Source organism: Salvelinus namaycush, chromosome 14, assembly GCF_016432855.1.
Source record: "Salvelinus namaycush isolate Seneca chromosome 14, SaNama_1.0, whole genome shotgun sequence".
Taxonomy (NCBI): Eukaryota; Metazoa; Chordata; class Actinopteri; order Salmoniformes; family Salmonidae; genus Salvelinus; species Salvelinus namaycush.
Window position 1 is genome coordinate 32377192 of NC_052320.1, and position 16581 is coordinate 32393772.

The 16581-nt window shown below is 45.2% G+C and overlaps 1 protein-coding gene across 4 annotated transcripts; it reads left to right on the top strand.

Moving 5' to 3' along the window:
- On the top strand, positions 1-12716 carry brpf3b (bromodomain and PHD finger containing, 3b). Of its 4 annotated transcripts, none has more exons than XM_039008420.1 (13): positions 1-287; positions 1374-2960; positions 3249-3405; positions 3884-4015; positions 4266-4394; positions 5858-6170; positions 6901-7167; positions 7755-8303; positions 8560-8641; positions 8793-8887; positions 9828-9925; positions 10345-10499; positions 11273-12716. In XM_039008420.1, exons 2-13 carry the CDS (start codon positions 1408-1410, stop codon positions 11454-11456), a joined length of 3714 nt encoding a protein of 1237 aa, XP_038864348.1. In that variant the 5' UTR covers positions 1-287; positions 1374-1407; the 3' UTR covers positions 11457-12716. The 4 variants fall into 4 exon arrangements, with proteins under 4 accessions (XP_038864348.1, XP_038864350.1, XP_038864349.1 ...); XM_039008422.1 differs by having other exon boundaries at positions 8796-8887; XM_039008421.1 differs by having other exon boundaries at positions 1377-2960.
- The last annotated feature ends 3865 nt before the right edge of the window (positions 12717-16581 follow it).

The following is a 16581-nucleotide window of genomic DNA, read 5'->3' on the forward strand; positions in this document are numbered from 1 at the left end:
TCCGAGGTTGCGGCTAGCTAGGAAATGCTATTCTCCTTGTCAAAACTGGGTCGACAACTTACTCGCTTCTATACTAGGATAATAAATTAGCTAGCTATGTTTAATGTCAGTATTTGGAAACGATTGGGCGTGTATTTAAGGGAGGACTGAGGCAACAGACGTTTTATCAACGAAATATACTGTACTGGCTTTTGGTGTAGGTGTTGCAGGGTGAGCTAACGTTAGCTAGCTAAACTAGCCAACGATAAACCTGTGTTTCATTCCCGGTTGTCGAACTGCCAGTGAAGGTAAGATAACATCGTTGTTACAGTTTTCAACGACGAGGATTAGCTGGTTCATATCATACACATCTATATGTTAGGGACTGCATTTGACTTCCCAGTAACGTTAGCTAGCCTGTAGTAGCGGCTACACATTAGTAGGTTGGTAAAAGAAGCGCGAGCTAAAGAGCTAAGGTAACTTAGCTAGCTATCCTGTAAGCCAAAGCCAGCTCATTTGGAGCAACTAGTTAGCTACCAGCGCTATCTAAAGTTGTTCCATTAGCTAGTTAACGTTAGTTCGTGCACTTAGCTAACTTAGTTAGCAAGTGTTGCACTTTTTGGGTCAGATCTCATATAGGTTCATTTTGTCTAACAGTCGTAACTAGCTAGCTAACGTTAGATAGCACGTTCAATTTGCGTTCGTCAGCTCTATACTGTTTAATGATTTGGGTTTGTGTGTTGTATTCAATTTGTTTAAAACAAATGGCGGACATTTTTATCTGGAAAAGGGCACTTGTCATAAGTTCGCTGAGGCACACTAGGCACTTGATTGGCTTTGAGGTTGCTTGATCCAAATAACGGGGTAAATGATTGGCTGTGTAGCTATTGTAGGGCTGACTAAACGCTGCTGTTGGTAGTTTCTGTCTGTGTAATGACATAACGCAAAGGATAACGTACAGAAACATCTACTCGTGATTTACTGGCTGTGGAGAGTACTGTAGTAGACCACAGCTAGTTTATTATGTGTTGACTGCGGTGTGCAATCCACTATTTGACACTAGGGCACCTTTCAACCCATTTGAGTATAGCTATAGCTCCTATACTATCAGTTATGCCGTAACTCCTCCCCAATGACCTGCCAAAATAAAAATGGTGCATGGTTACTTTGTTCAGATTCAGTCTGTGTGTCACTGTCAATGATGGTTGAAATGTTGTGTACATGTGGTTAGATGGCTATTGTTGGCCAACTAAACATAATTTGTGCACACATTGAGTGGCATAACATTTAGAAGGCAATGGTTGGCCTTTGCTGTCCATCTGTTAAAAATTCTTAGCTAGTCATTTCCAGTTTTGAGTTAATGACGGTATGTTCTTGCCTTCATCTGATTGCAGCAGTTGGTGTCGGGCGCTGCGTGGTAGGAGGCCCATGAGGAAGCCACGGCGGAGGGGCCACCTGGCCGGGGGAGGGGATGCAGGTGGGAGAAAGTCTTACCAAGCTGGTAGAGGACGAGGTGGGGCCCGGCAGCGCTCCCCTTCACCCTACAGCCTCAAGGTGTCCCCAACCAGAGAGACACTGACTTATTCCCAGGCCCAGAAAGTGGTGGAAGTAGACTTGGATGGCAGGCTCCACCGGATCTCCATCGTGGACCCTCTGACGGTCATCACAGAGAACGAGATGACGGCCCAGGACATCACTGAGTGCAACAGCAACAAAGAGAACAGCGAACAGCCCGTCGCACCCGCCAGTGCCAACCCCGGACGCAAGCCGCCCGCCATGCCCAGAGGCCGAAAGAAAGACTCCAAACATTCCTCCTCCACATCATCGTCCTCTTCCTCCACACCTCAGAACCACTGCCCCAACTCTCACTCACAACCTCACAACAACAAGACTAACTCCTCACACAACCATCATCAGACCCCCCTTCCCGAGCCCACCTTCCGGATGCTGGAGGCCTTCAGCCCCTGTGCGGCGCCCTCTCTGCCCACGGCCTACTACCGCTACATAGAGCGCTCTGCAGAGGAGCAGGAGGCGGAGGCAGAGTATGACATGGACGAGGAGGACACGGCCTGGCTGGAGATGGTGAACGCCAGGCGGGCGTCAGACGGCCACGCCACAGTCTCCCCTGACACTTTCGAGCTGCTGGTGGACCGCCTGGAGGAGGAGTCTTACCGGGAGGCTCGCAGCCGGGCGCCCTCTCAGAGCGCCATTGATGACGATGCCTTCTGCTGCGTGTGCCTGGACGACGAGTGCCTCAACAGCAACGTCATCCTCTTCTGTGACGCTTGCAACCTGGCTGTGCACCAGGAGTGCTACGGCGTGCCCTACATCCCAGAGGGCCAGTGGCTGTGCCGCTGCTGCCTGCAGTCGCCCCAGCGGCCTGTGGATTGTGTGCTATGCCCCAACCGGGGTGGCGCCTTCAAGCAGACCAGTGACGGGCGCTGGGCCCACGTGGTGTGTGCCATCTGGATCCCCGAGGTGTGCTTCGCCAACACTGTTTTCCTGGAACCCGTGGAAGGGGTAGACAACATCCCGCCTGCCCGCTGGAAGCTCACCTGCTACCTTTGCAAGCAGAAGGGTCGTGGCGCTGCCATCCAGTGCCACAAGGCCAACTGCTACACAGCCTTCCATGTTACGTGCGCCCAGCGTGCCGGGCTCTTCATGAAGATTGACCCTGTGCGGGAGACCAACGTCAACGGCACCACCTTCTCGGTGAAGAAGACAGCCTTCTGTGAGGCGCACTCGCCGCCGGGCCAGGAGGGAGGAGCGGGGGGGTCGGACGAGGAGGATCCCACAGGGAGGGCCGTGGGGGGCCGGGCCAGCCGGGGGCGCAGTGCATACACAGAGGCCCCACAGGTGCAGAAGCGGAGCAAGAAGGAGGGCAAGCACGGGAAAAGGAAGGGGAAGAAGGGTCTGGAGGTGGCTGCCAACCGCGCCGCCACTACGCCGATGGTCGCAGTTCCACAGATCCCCACTCAAAGGTCTGTGTTCACCAGCCTCCTCTTGTTGTTAGTGGCGCTTTAGCCGGCAGGATTCTACCTATACTGTCATGTTGCATTTGGCTCATAGGTATATATTAGTGTGTAAGATGCTTAAACGTCCATGGGGCCTCATCCTAACTCCAGATGCACGTTGACAATGTGCAAAGTTTCTTGTAGCCCATACGGAATCTTAAGTTAGGATCTGGCCCATTGTGTGAACGACAAGAATACCTTTCAAATGATGTAGTAATGAACAGTGTGTGTTAAACTCCTCCCGATGCCACACAGGTTGAACACCATCTGCAAAGGGATTCTGGTCCAGAGGAAGAACCAGTTCATGCAAAGGCTGCACAACTATTGGCTCCTGAAACGCCAGTCACGGAACGGTGTCGCGCTCATACGTCGTCTGCACTCCCATGTCCAATCACAGAGGCACATTGAACAGGTCAGAGGTCATTGGGCACTCTAAGGTCAAAGGGGCTGTTAACATCAGGGGGTTATTCTGTCGAATGCCACAATAGAAGAGTGCAGATGTCTGTAGAAATATACAATCTGAAGAAATATCATCGGAAGTGCTGGCTGACTCAATTTAAAATTGCATGTTTTTGGAATCGTGTATAATACATTTCTATGTGTTATATTGAATATTCTCCTCGGAGTATCCTATAACAATGATGTTCAGTAATTCAAATCCCCGGGTACATCTCTACAATATTATGTAGAGTCCTCTTCTCCCTCCATCTTCTGAATAAATAGTACAAAATGGACAGGTGAAAGCAAAATGGTGGATCTTTACAAGGAGTTTCCCATCATGGCAGATGAAGGGAATGAGAAGACAAGTGGAAGCCACACCTCATACAATTGAAGCACCCAATACATTGTGTGTTGGGGAGTTGTTTGAATTAATATCTCTGTGTTTGCAGCCGGAGCCCGATGAGAAGGTGTGTGCTGTGAGGGAGGAGCTGAAGTACTGGCAGAAGTTGCGACAGGACCTGGAAAGAGCCCGGCTGTTGGTGGAGCTCATCCGCAAGCGGGAGAAACTGAAGAGAGAGCAGGTATGGAGACTAGACTGTCTGTTTATGCACTTGCTCCATATCACGGTCTGTCCATGCTTTGACAATTCAGGTTGTTACTGAAAAAAGACAACTTATTCTGTGTTTTCCCCACTTAAATAAGAGGTTAAGATACTTAATTAAAAATATCATACAGTACCTTCATTTAGTCTGCTGAGAAATGTAGATTTATTTGTGAGTTGCTGGCCTCCCTTCCGAACTCCATCCCATCTCTCTCTCACCCTCCCCAAAGGTCAAGGTTCACCAGGCGGCCCTGGAGCTACAGCTGACCCCAATGCAGGTGCTGCTGCGCTCCACACTGGACCAGCTGCAGGAGAAAGATGCAGGCCAGATCTTTGTACAGCCCGTCAACCTCAAGGAGGTCAGTCACCATGCTAATACTGTAGAACCTCAGGGATACGGACCTCGGAGTAACTGACCAGTCAACCGAATGAGAAATATCAAACCTGTTATTAAATGCAAAAAACTTAACTTGTGTATGCTACAGACAAATGTAAATGTTGCTTACATGTGTTAAAAACATATTTACAGTACCTGGCTAAATGGTTTGAAAATCCATGGTGATTTACTTTTTATTAACGGTAGAAGCTGTTTTTACTTGAATTTTAAAGTCACTGACTTTTTTCGAATGACCTCCAGTACTGACGTGTCCGTGTCTCTGAGGATCAGGGAAAATGATGCATAGCCTGCACAGTACTGAGATCTGTTTTACCCAATACTGGGGATTTGATTCTTTCACATGGTTTATGTCGTGTTGTAGTGGTGTAGGGATGTGTCCTGCTGCATCTGTCATGAGACTACCACGTGTTCTGTTCATCTTTGTTGGTTACTGCCGACAAGTCAATGTTAGACCCGTTGCCCGTTCATAGTCTGTTTCCCTCTGTTGCTTAGCTTAGGGTGCTTATCTTTTTTACTCGCTCCCAAATCACCCCTCATCCCAACTCCTTTGATATACAACCGATTAATGTAATAAATATGATCATGGCGGCTTGGCTTTAGACCGGGGATCTCCAACAGGTTGATCACAGGCTAGCAGTAGCTCGCAGCCCGCATTTGAGTAGCTCGCCAAATGATTTTGAAAGTACATGCCATTTTCACGCTTTCCATCGCAAACTGTCATAAATAAATCTCACAAGTATCAGCCACCGCAAGCTCCCAGCTACTATCTAACCAACGGAACGTTGACAACCCTTCTCCTGGTAAACCTAACACAATATCTGCCAATTAATTTCCAGCAATCTTGCCTGTATGTGTAGTGCGCCCGTTTGTCTATCATTCTGTGATGTGATAACGGTCTTGTGGGTTGACAGAAATAGTTTCCAAAGAACCTTTTCAAATAAATGGTAACCGCAAAGTACACTTACCTGGCAGAAGTATATCATGAGTAAGTATAACATTTGTATCTATTATTTGAGAAAACTTTGCCATTAAATGAACAGCAGCAGTACAGAACTATCATTAGACGGCACATTCCTCACTCATTAGATGCGCAATTAAAGGGAACACTCAAAATAAAATTGTTGGTTTTGATGTGATTATTTAAGCATTGACATGAACTCAGAACATCCAATTTTGTTTCTCTATGAACAATTGTGATTTTGAGTGGAACAACTCTAAAACCAGGAAAGCATAATGATTTTACAGGGCCCCCTTAGTTGTTTATTAACCATTATTTTACCAGGTATATTGATAGAAAACTTCCCTTCTTTCTATTGTACACTAAGGATCTCTCATGGGGAAAAAGGTTGAAGACCCCTGCTTTAGACTATGTATGTGTCTGTCTCCCTGACTGTCTTTCTGCTCTTCCTCCTCTGTCCCCCCCAGGTCCCAGACTACCTGGAGTTTATCAGCCAGCCCATGGACTTCTCCACCATGCGCTCCAAGCTGGAAGCCCACAGTTACAACTCGCTGGCCCACCTTGAGGTAGACTTCAACCTGATGGTGGCTAACTGCCTGCTGTACAACGCCAAGGATACACTGTTCCACCGTGCTGCCCTGCGTCTCCGTGACCTGGGGGGTGCAATCCTCCGTCACGCCCAGCGACAGGCCCACAACACTGGCCTAGACCCGGCCACGGGCATGCATCTTGCAGAGTCGCCCCAGAAACACGACTACTACCGCTGCACCTGGGAGGACGGTGAGTGACGCGGTGGCACGGATGTTGGCTTGTTTCTGATTCTGAACCTGGGGCCAAGCTCTGTAGGCGAATGTTGTGGAGCGTCATTATTAGAGCTGCCGTGATTCCTTATTCTACACATCAGAGAGGTACGTTTGCTCTTGTTCCATGTTGAACGTCGCCCAGGTCCCAAGTAAACCTCTAGCAACACATGTCTCTATGCTAGGCAAGTCTCTACTGCTGCTTCCTTTCTCTTCCCCCCCCCCCCCCCCCCCCCTAAACAAAACAGATCAAGGTCAAATACAAACAAATCTAACCCAGTTCTTTGTCCTTAAAAAAGGCACCAGAGATGGTCTCTCTTTTGGGGGTGATTTTCACAACAAAGCCTGAAAATGGAATTGGATATACATACTTAGTTGCTGGAATTCGAGTGAGACAGGGGAAATAAAAGTGGAATGAAAGGAGACTCGAAGCAGCGTACTCAGTGTGTGTGTCATAGAAACCGTGGCAGTTTTAAATTTAGATGAACTTCAAAACTGTGTTTGTGTAGCCTACCTGTTCTGTCCTCTGTTTGTAGCCCAGATACTTTATTCTCATTTCTTTTGGAGTGAGCTCCAGCCTGTGGTGATATTTAGGGTAACACTTTCCCTGAGCTATTTTGAGTTGCTTTATTGTGTTGAGGAGTTTGCCGTCTTGTGGGCTATGATATAGAGTCGTAAACCCATCTATGTGGCGTTCTGTCCCTGTGTAGTGGACACCCTGCTGGACCCCGAGAACCGTCTGCACATGTCTCCTGAGGAGCAGCTGAAGGAGCTGCTGGACAAGCTGGACGTGGTGGCCACCATGCGCTCCAGCGGCGCCCGCACCCGCCGCATCCGCCTCCTGCGCCGCGAGATCAACAGCATCCGGTACCGACAGGGCCAGCACCACCGCAACTCGCTCCTCAACGGAGATGTCAAAGATGAAGAGGAGGAGGGGAAAGACGCGGAGGCTGACAACGGCCTGTCTTCAGATAAAGGTGAGTGATCGAAACGTTGGCAATGTGTCGTTGTATGATAGTGACGTTTAATTACCTATAGAAACCGCCTATTTAATGATCTGCTCTGCTGAAACGAGACCGGTTGCAATCATGAGCTAACAGCAAATTATCCTCAGGTAATTGAGCCAGGGTCCCCCCACGCACCAACCCAAAGCACTTCACTGTCTGCAGTCTAGTAAGTAGGGTCCCACGTAGTGGCCTCACAACCCTCTCCAGGCGCACTCTGCGTTTCTTCTCGTCCTCTGCACCGCCACCTCATGGACTCGCCTCCATTGGCCTCATACAGTCATGTCATCCCACCTCTGACACCAATGTAGTACATTTCAGGGGGGGGAACCGAGAATACTAGGCAATCGAACCTTGGTCAAGCATGCTAGTGTTTTTTTTGCCATTTAATTAAGAAGTTGTGCTAATTCACCTATCCATTTGTTTTGCTGAGTTGTGTGAACTTTTGACTTTGTATTGGACGCCCTAACTAATCACAACATGATGAAAGCCAAGACTCAATCATCGAAGTATTATCTAAATGAACTGTCAGTTTGATCAGTCCCTTTCTCCGCTTTCAGAGGACCTCAAATGTACCCCTCCCCCAACGCTGGAGCCAACGTGCCTGGCACCTCCCCCTCTGCAGGGAGATGCACCCCTGGAGCCTCCCACGCTGCGCCCCATGACGGGGGAACTAAGGACCCTGGGCCATCCCAAAAAGCGCCTGAAATTGGACAGCGAGAGCTCAGATAGTGGTACTCCCACCCTTGACGCTACAAGAAACAAGAATTGCACTAAAGCAGAAGAGGCGCCCAGTTTATACTGTGGCGGGCTGGTGGTCAACGGCCTTTCCGACACCTTGTCCCCACGCCCTGCCACCGCGGGAGTAGGGCGCCGGACTTCTGTGCTTTTCAAAAAAGCAAAGAACGGAGCAAAGTTGCTTAGAGAGAAAGACAGTCTTGGCGGTAGTGTCCCCCCGACCCCCAATTCCGCTTTAAGTACCCCTTTATCTACCCCGTCTAAGATCCCCCAGCAGAGCTCATTCACCACACCTGAACGGGAGAGCCCTAGTCAAGGTGCCATCTCAGAGGGGGAGCTGGACAAGACCCCTAACCATACACTGGAGACTAGTAAGTGGCTGAATATGCGCTTCTTTTGATTTAAGCCTAATTTATACATTTTGTATTTCAAGAACGCAATTAGCTATGCAAAATGGCTGTTGTACGTATTAGGGTAGCAGGAAAACATAAACGTGTGCGGCCCTGAAACTTGCAACTACTCAGGATTGCCATATTGCGTAGTTAATTGTGTTGCGTACTTGCATAAGTTGTAAATGCGGCTTTATACTCAGCAAGTGTCTGACAATTGGTTTCTGTCTTCTTTCAGGACTCACCAATGGGTTCAAAAGGGACAACGATGGTGGTTCTGACTCAGACTGTAGCCCTCCACCAATCCTTCACAAAGAAATGTAAGACATACGCTAACTCCTGAGTGTTATGAATTTGTGTAGTATCATGTTATTTGGGCTGATCTCAGGTTATCATCCGATTTTCACTGGCTGCATTAACGTATCTGCAGTACAACAGCACAGCCTACTGAAATACTGTGTACCCCAACAGCAGCGCCCCACCCAAACGAAGCCTCGGAAAACCTGCACTTTCCAAAGTACCTTTCTTGGAGACTGTTACCGGGGATGCAGATTACACCGCTACAGGTATGAGAATCACAGTATCATCGTTGGACAATATAAAATTATAGTCCACTTTTTAAATATATACATATAAAACTTTCTCCTCTGAACAGTTGATGTTGAGATGTGCATGTTACATGAACTTTGATGCATTTATTTGGGCTGCAATCTGAGGCTGGTAACTCTAATGAACTTCATCCTTTGCAGCAGAGGTAACTCTGGGTCTTCCTTTCCTGTGGCAGTCCTCATGAGAGCCAGTTTCATCATAGCGTTTGATGGTTTTTGCAACTACACTTAGAAACTTTCAAAGTTCTTAATTTTCCCGATTTGACTGACCTTCGTGTCTTAAAGTAATGATGGATTGTCGTTTCTCTCTGCTTATTTGAGCTGTTCTTGCCATAATATGGACTTGGTCTTTTACCAAATAGGGCTATCTTCTGTATACCACCCTACCTTGTCACAACACAACTGACTGGCTCAAACGCATTAAGAAAAGAAATTCCACAAATGTAACTTTGAACAAGGCACACCTGTTAATTGAAATGCATTCTAGGTGACGACCTCATGAAGCTGGTTGAGAAAATGCCAGGAGTGTGCAGAGCTGTCATCAATGGCTGCTTTGAAAAATCTCACAAACTATATTTTGATTTGTGTAACACTTTTTTGGTTACAATATAGAGAATAGTAAAAAATAAAGAAAAATCCTGGAATGAGTAAGTGTCAACATTTGACTGGTACTGTGTTCACACAGCTTTGAGAGACTGTTGAAAAATGGTCAGCGTCTTGATTTGAACAATATGAAATTGGTCTATCCTGTTGCAGACTACTTTTTCTTGGGTGTTGATAACCACTTTCCTTTTTGGATGACAGAACTCTACCGTGTCTACCGTCCAAGATACACACCCCATTTACTGCATATTTGTATTTAGAATCGACATTTGTCTTTTCCTGTCTGTCTCTGCAGGCAGTGGTATCCTGATGCCTTTTGAAAATGTAGTGGTGCTGGAGCCCCTGGACTTGGTCTGGGCCAAGTGTCGGGGATACCCCTCCTACCCTGCATTGGTGAGAGAATGCATTGGGCAAACATCTGCTTGCCTACACTGATACAGGTCCCAAATGAAGAGATTAGCGGTTACCTGGGCTTAGTATCATAGGGTTAACACTTGGAAATGTATTTATGGTCTGAAATGGCAGGAGATCTAAAGTTATGCCACTCTAAAATCCACTAACACAAAGCATATTGCATTTTAGGACATATTTACTGTTCAATAGACTAACAATCTCCAAAGGTTAGTTCAGAATCACAGAAACGTCCCATACTGCTCAGTGTCTGCCTTTTTACTGTAAATTGTTTTTGTAATGTTAAGCCACCCTAAAATCCAGTGTAACACTTAATTTGGCACATATTTGCTGTATCTAATGTTAAGGGGTTTTGAATTGTCAAAATAAAACCAGTCCAATTAATCTTTTCCATTGGCCAGATCATTGACCCTGAGATGCCCCAGGAGGGCTTGTTTCACAACGGGGTCCCCATCCCCGTGCCCCCACTGGACGTCCTGCAGCTGGGGGAGCAGAGGACAGAGGAGGCTGGGGAGAAGCTCTTTCTGGTGCTCTTCTTTGACAACAAGAGGACATGGTGAGAGGAGGGTGGGGGTGTTTGGCTAGCACTTAAGTGACCACAAGCTGCTCTCTAACCTCACATTCTAGGGCTGCTTCATATCTTTGTGTTCCTAGCTTCCTTGTAGGGCAAGGGGTGTCAAACTTTTGTCCGGGGGCCGCATTCAGTCTTCAATGGGGTACAGAGGGCCGCACTGAGTGTGTTATTTCCTTGCCGTCAACATCGGAACAAAATTGTCCTCTATCCATCGTTTTGGGAATTTTCTATGCTCACTGACTGGTTCGGTGATTATTAGTGAGCTGGACACAGTCAAGAAACTGTAGGAATGTATGTCCATTATCATTTATACACAGTTTTGATTTTGTTTTTAGTCATTTTAAAGTATACATTTTTTTTTGTATGTTTGACACCTCTGTTGTAGGGTGTACTGAAGAACATGCCCAAAAAGTTTTGCTTTTGCGTTGTCGAATGGCAATTAAATACATATATTGGAGCTCATAGGGGTCAATAACGGTTAGACAGAAATATTCCTCTGTTTATAGTGCACCTGACTTAAAAAATCTGTAAGTAGGAAGTCTGGTCTGTGAAAAAAAGAAAAGAAAATGTGATTCATGTAAGAGAAAGAAGTTCACTGTATAAAAATGTGGGACTTCATTAGGTAAGTTAACCTTTATCCTGAACATACACTTTAATGTCCAGTGTCTGCTCAAAGCCATTGGATGTGCATGCGTACGTCCCTCAGCTATAGATGTATTCGCTTCAACGGCCCTCCCCTCTCCTCCCACCTGCAGGCAGTGGCTCCCGCAGGACAAAGTGACTCCTCTGGGTGTGGATGACACGGGTGACAAGCTGCGTATGATGGAGGGCAGGAAGACCACCATCCGCAAGTCTGTGCAGGTGGCCTATGACCGCGCCATGGTCCACCAGAGCCGTGTGCGCCGGGACCAAGCTTTTGTCCCCTCAAACTACCTGTAGCGGTTGGGACCCAAATCAGCCCCTAGCCTTAAACAGTCGTCATTGGTCGGAAAGATCTGGATGGCTTTAAGCTTATCTGGACACTTCTCATAGGTCTGAACGGGTGTATTGGAAGCAGTATCCCTACTGGTTACACCTTTCTTAGTCCTTTCAGATCTATGCAGTGTCTGGGGGGGGTCAATGCACCTCATTTCCCCCCTATACCAATCTGTCAGTCTGATTTCAGGCTGTATAAGGCGGTATGGGGAGAGGTATCTATCCCACTTGGGGGGGAGGAGAGCATAAGGCAGCAATCCTCAATCCTGCTTCTGGGGTGCTGTAGTTCTGCAGTTTAATCCAGATTAGTGCCACCATGACACCCGAGTCATCTAATCAACTGATCTTCAAGCCCTTGGTGAGTTGAATCAGGTGTTTCACTGCTGAGCTTGGACCTGCAATACTGTATCACTCCAGGAGAGGGATTGGAGGTATTTATTTGTGAGCCATCTTGATGCCACCGAGAACAGATGGAGCTGCAGTAGCTGGATCAAAGTTCAATGAACACCTCCCTTTTTGTATAATGCTACTGCCAAGGAATCAAATGGTTGGAAAAGAGATTTATCATATTTATATGAACTTGAAACTGTATGAATGGATCACTGCCATTTCTTACAAACACTTTTTACATTTTAATGTTTTACAAACCACTTGTTATATATTGTAAAGACACATGTGTGTGTGTATATATATGTGTGCATATCATACTAAGCCTAATTTTATGTTGCTACTTTTAAATGCGAATTCAATCACCAATGGGGATGAAGAAAGGCCGTACATACTTATTGACTTGCTACAGAGTGTATTCAGCTTCTCTTTGTGGATCTGCATAAAGGCACACAATGCAATGGCCAGTTCTTTATCAATTATTTTTGATACAAAGAAATGTAATTTATTTATGGAAATTGGAAAGTATTGAAATGAAGTTTATATATTGGTTATAGATGGCAAATCGAATCTGTTTAAGATTATAAGATTTGCAACCAAGGTGAGTTACTGATGCAGAGGTGTTTAGATATTGCGTTCAGGGGCTGATCAATCCTTAGCCCATCGTAAAGAACAGAATGTTATATTTATTATAGAATATTCATAGTATTCCAGACCGGTTTATAAAATGCAGACAAACATTGTAAGCTTGTACAAAATTGCAGATTTGACCTACTCACCAAATAACCTGTCTGAATCAGTATTTTCTCATGTGGGTAAATAAATTGTTCTATCCAATAAACTTTTGCAATTCTTTTTTTGATTGGTTGGAATCTAGGCGTGACAATAAGGTCGACACTTGGGAAAGACATCATTTTGGATGTTATCTGGTAAAAAAAATATCCACTGAATGGTAAATAACATGCTTACTCAAACACAGTAAAACCTGTGGACAGCAGACCAGGTTTATTTCATCATGTACAATGAGGAAAATCTAAATGAGGAGCTCCAGAACCTCAAAGCGTCTGTATGGCCACAGTCAATGTACAGGGTATGTACGATACAGTTGATTTAAACTGAAAATATTGACAAATCTGAAAGGGACAATTTAATTTCAGTTAGTAATGGACATGGAGCAAAGAAGCCCTGCGCTTCTGGTAACCTCATTTTCTATATAGCTAATATCTTCTCCAGATTTGTTCACTCAATATAGCAACAACCCAACAATATACAGTATGCTAATCATTTAAGCCCATTATAATCCACTGAATACCCTGTAAACTTAATACATAATGTTGTGGCAGGTGAACTGTCAGTTCTACACAGCAAATTATAAAATGCTAATCGAATTGTGTACCCTCACCCTTCCTCCAAAATTCATCTTTGAGTTTGGCTTGTTTAATGTTTGTGTTTAGGCTCCTCCATTACCCCCACTGTATCTTGCTCTTCATCTTCGCCACAGAGACCTAATATTGATCTTAATAATTCTGCAGGTAGCCTAGTGGTTAGAGTGTTGGGCCAGAAAACGAAAGGTTACTGGATCGAATCCCAGAGCTGACAAGGTAAAAATCTGTCGTTCTGCTCCTGAGCAAGGCAGTTAACCCACTGTTCCCCGGGTGCCGAAGACGTGGATGTTGATTATGGCAGCCTCCCGCACCTCTGATTCAGAGGGGTTGGGTTAAATGTGGAAGACACATTTCAGCTGTACAACTGACTTGGTATCCCACTTTCCCTTTTTCTGCTTGTGCCAATGTCTTCCATTCATCAAATTCCTTTTGTTTTGCTTCTTGGTGTCTTTAATGAGGCTTCTGCCTCTTCCTGCTTGGCCATTGCCGCATCCAGGACTTTAAGATGTTTTTGTTTCCCTTTCTCTTCTTGATTAGATTTGTATTGGTCTCTTTTTTCTTTTTCAGCTTGTCAAGTGTAGTTTCTGATTTACACTGCTAGTCAGTGCTCAGTTTCTGGTGTGCCAAAAAGCCCCATTTGTCAAAGTTGTGAAGCATGTCCTGACTGATAAAGAGCTTTAAATCGGTCTTCAGCATCTCCTCTTGGTCTTCTTGTCAGTCTCTTCTTTTACTTGTGTGTCTACCTTTTGTATCATATCCACTTGCATTTAGTTTATTTTTTATTTTCTTTCATGACTTTTCTTTGCTTGTCCCTTTTACCATCTGCTCCCCTGTGGTTCATTCCCCCATCCATCCCACTTCCCAGTAGCTCTAGCATGAACAAATCCTCGTTGCACTCTTCTTTTGCTTGTCTACAGTCGTGGCCAAAAGTTGAGAAAGACACAAATATTAATTTTCCAAATCGATATTTTGGATCCATGGCCAGGAAACTCCCAGACCTTAATCCCATTGAAAATGTGTGGTCAATCCTCAAGAGGCGGGTGGACAAACAAAACCCCACAAATTCTGACAAACTCCAAGCATTGATTATGCAAGAATGGGCTGCCATCAGTCAGGATGTGGCCCAGAAGTTAATTGACAGCATGCCAGGGCGGAATGGAGAGTTCTTGAAAAAGAAGGGTCAACACTGCAAATAATGACTCTTTGCATCAACTTCATGTAATTGTCAGAAGCCTTTGACACTTATGAAATGCGTGTTATTATACTTCAGTATTCCATAGTAACATCTGACAAAAATATCTCAAGACACTGAAGCAGCAAACTTTGTGGAAATTAATATTTGTTTCATTCTCAACTTTTGGCCACGACTGTACTTTAACAACGTCTACTTTGACATTCTGTTCCTTTGGACTTTCTTGTGTGATTTTTGTCGTCCTTTTTAACTCTCTCTCACGAATTCCTTGTTCAGATCTTCAGTGTCACTTTTTCTTTTAGACATTTAAAATGTTTCATCCATCTCCCTGACCCTTTCCTGAAGGCTCTCTTCTCTCATTCTCTGCTTACTCTCCATTTTCCTCTTCTCTCTCCCTCCCCCAAAGGCTCTCCTCTTTCATCCTCTGCTCATTTTCAATAGTTTCTCTATTTTTCTCCTGTCTCCACCTCTCTTCCTCTCCCGAAGGCTCTTTCATTTTGTCATTTTCAATGGTGTTGCCTCTGTTCTCCGTTTTCCTCCTCTCCATCTTAGTTTTTATTTTCCTTCTGAACTTCCTATTTTCTCAAGATGATTTCCTCTTCATTTCTCTCACCCATCCCTTCCTTCTCTTTTTTCATAACTTCACTGTCACTTGACAAGTCTTTCTCCTCCATTTTATTGCTCTCACTTTTCTGTCCCATCTCTTCCTTGTGCCTTTCCAGATCTTCCATGACACTTTTCATGTCTTTTCCGGTCATGTGTTTTTTGGTCTTCCCTTTTCTTTTAGACATTTAGATCTCCCACTCCTGCAAGCTCTCCTTAGTCATCCTCTATCCATTCTTCATTTTCCTACTTTTTACCTTATTTTCCTTCTGAACATCTCTTTTTCCTTCTCTTTTTCCAAAATGATCTCCCGAATCTCAGAAAATGTCTCTTTCTCCCATTATCACTGATTATTACCCCTTCTGTTTGAGGTTTTTGCTTTTCTGCACCGTTTCTCTCAATCAGTTCTCTTCCTCCCTCCATTCCTTTTGTAATCTATTGACTCTTTTATCCAGTTCACTCATTACAAGAAGCTGGAGGTTATCAATTCGCTCGTCAACCCAAATCCTCTCCTGGAAAAACCTTGTCACTCATACTAGCATACTAGGCCTTTATTATCAGTGATAGAGGGAAGCTCTAGTGATGTGCGGGTTAACTCATGACCCCGCGGGTCAAGTGGGTTAAGGTCAGAAAATATCATATTTAAGATCGGGTAGGTGGCCAGTAAAACCTTAGGTTAAAGGAAAGCAAATATATAGCCTATTCTTCAATAAATCAAATGTTATTTGTCACATGCGCCGAATACAACAGGTGTGACCTTACCGTGAAATGCTTACTTACAAGCCCTTAACTAACAATGCAGAGTTTTTTTTAAAGTAATGAAAATATATGCTAAAATAAATTAGAAATAATAAATTAAAGTTTTTTTTAAAGTAACACGAAATAATGAGGCTATATACAGGGGGTATCGAGTCAATGTGGGCAAGTAAAGGTTAGTCGAGATAATTGAGGTACGAGAACATGAAGTGTGGTAGGTAGGGGTAACGTGACTATTCATAGATAATAAACAGCGAGTAGCAGCAGAATTAAAAAAGGGGGTCAATGCAAATAGTCCGGGTAGCCATTTGATTAACTGTTTAGCAGTCTTACGGCTTGGGGGTAGAAGCTGTTAATGAGCCTTTCGGACCTTAACTTCGTGTTCCGGTACCGCTTGCCGTGCGGTAGCAGAGAGAATAGTATGACTTGGGTGGCTGGAGTCTTTCATAATTTTTAGAGCCTTCCTCTGACCCCGCCTGGTATAGAGCTCATGGGTGGCAGGAAGCTTGGCCACAGTGATGTACTGGGCCGTACGCACTACCCTCTGTAGCGCCTTTTGGTCGGATGCCCAGCAGTTGCCCTACCAAGCGGTGATGCAACCAGTCAGGATGCTCTCGATGGTGCAGCTGTAGGACATTTTGAGGATCTAAGGACCCATGCCAAATCTTTTCAGTCTCTTGAGGGGGAATAGGCATTGTCGAGCCCTCTTCATGACTGTCTTGGTGTGTTTGGACCATGATAGTTTGTTAGTGATGTGGACACCAAG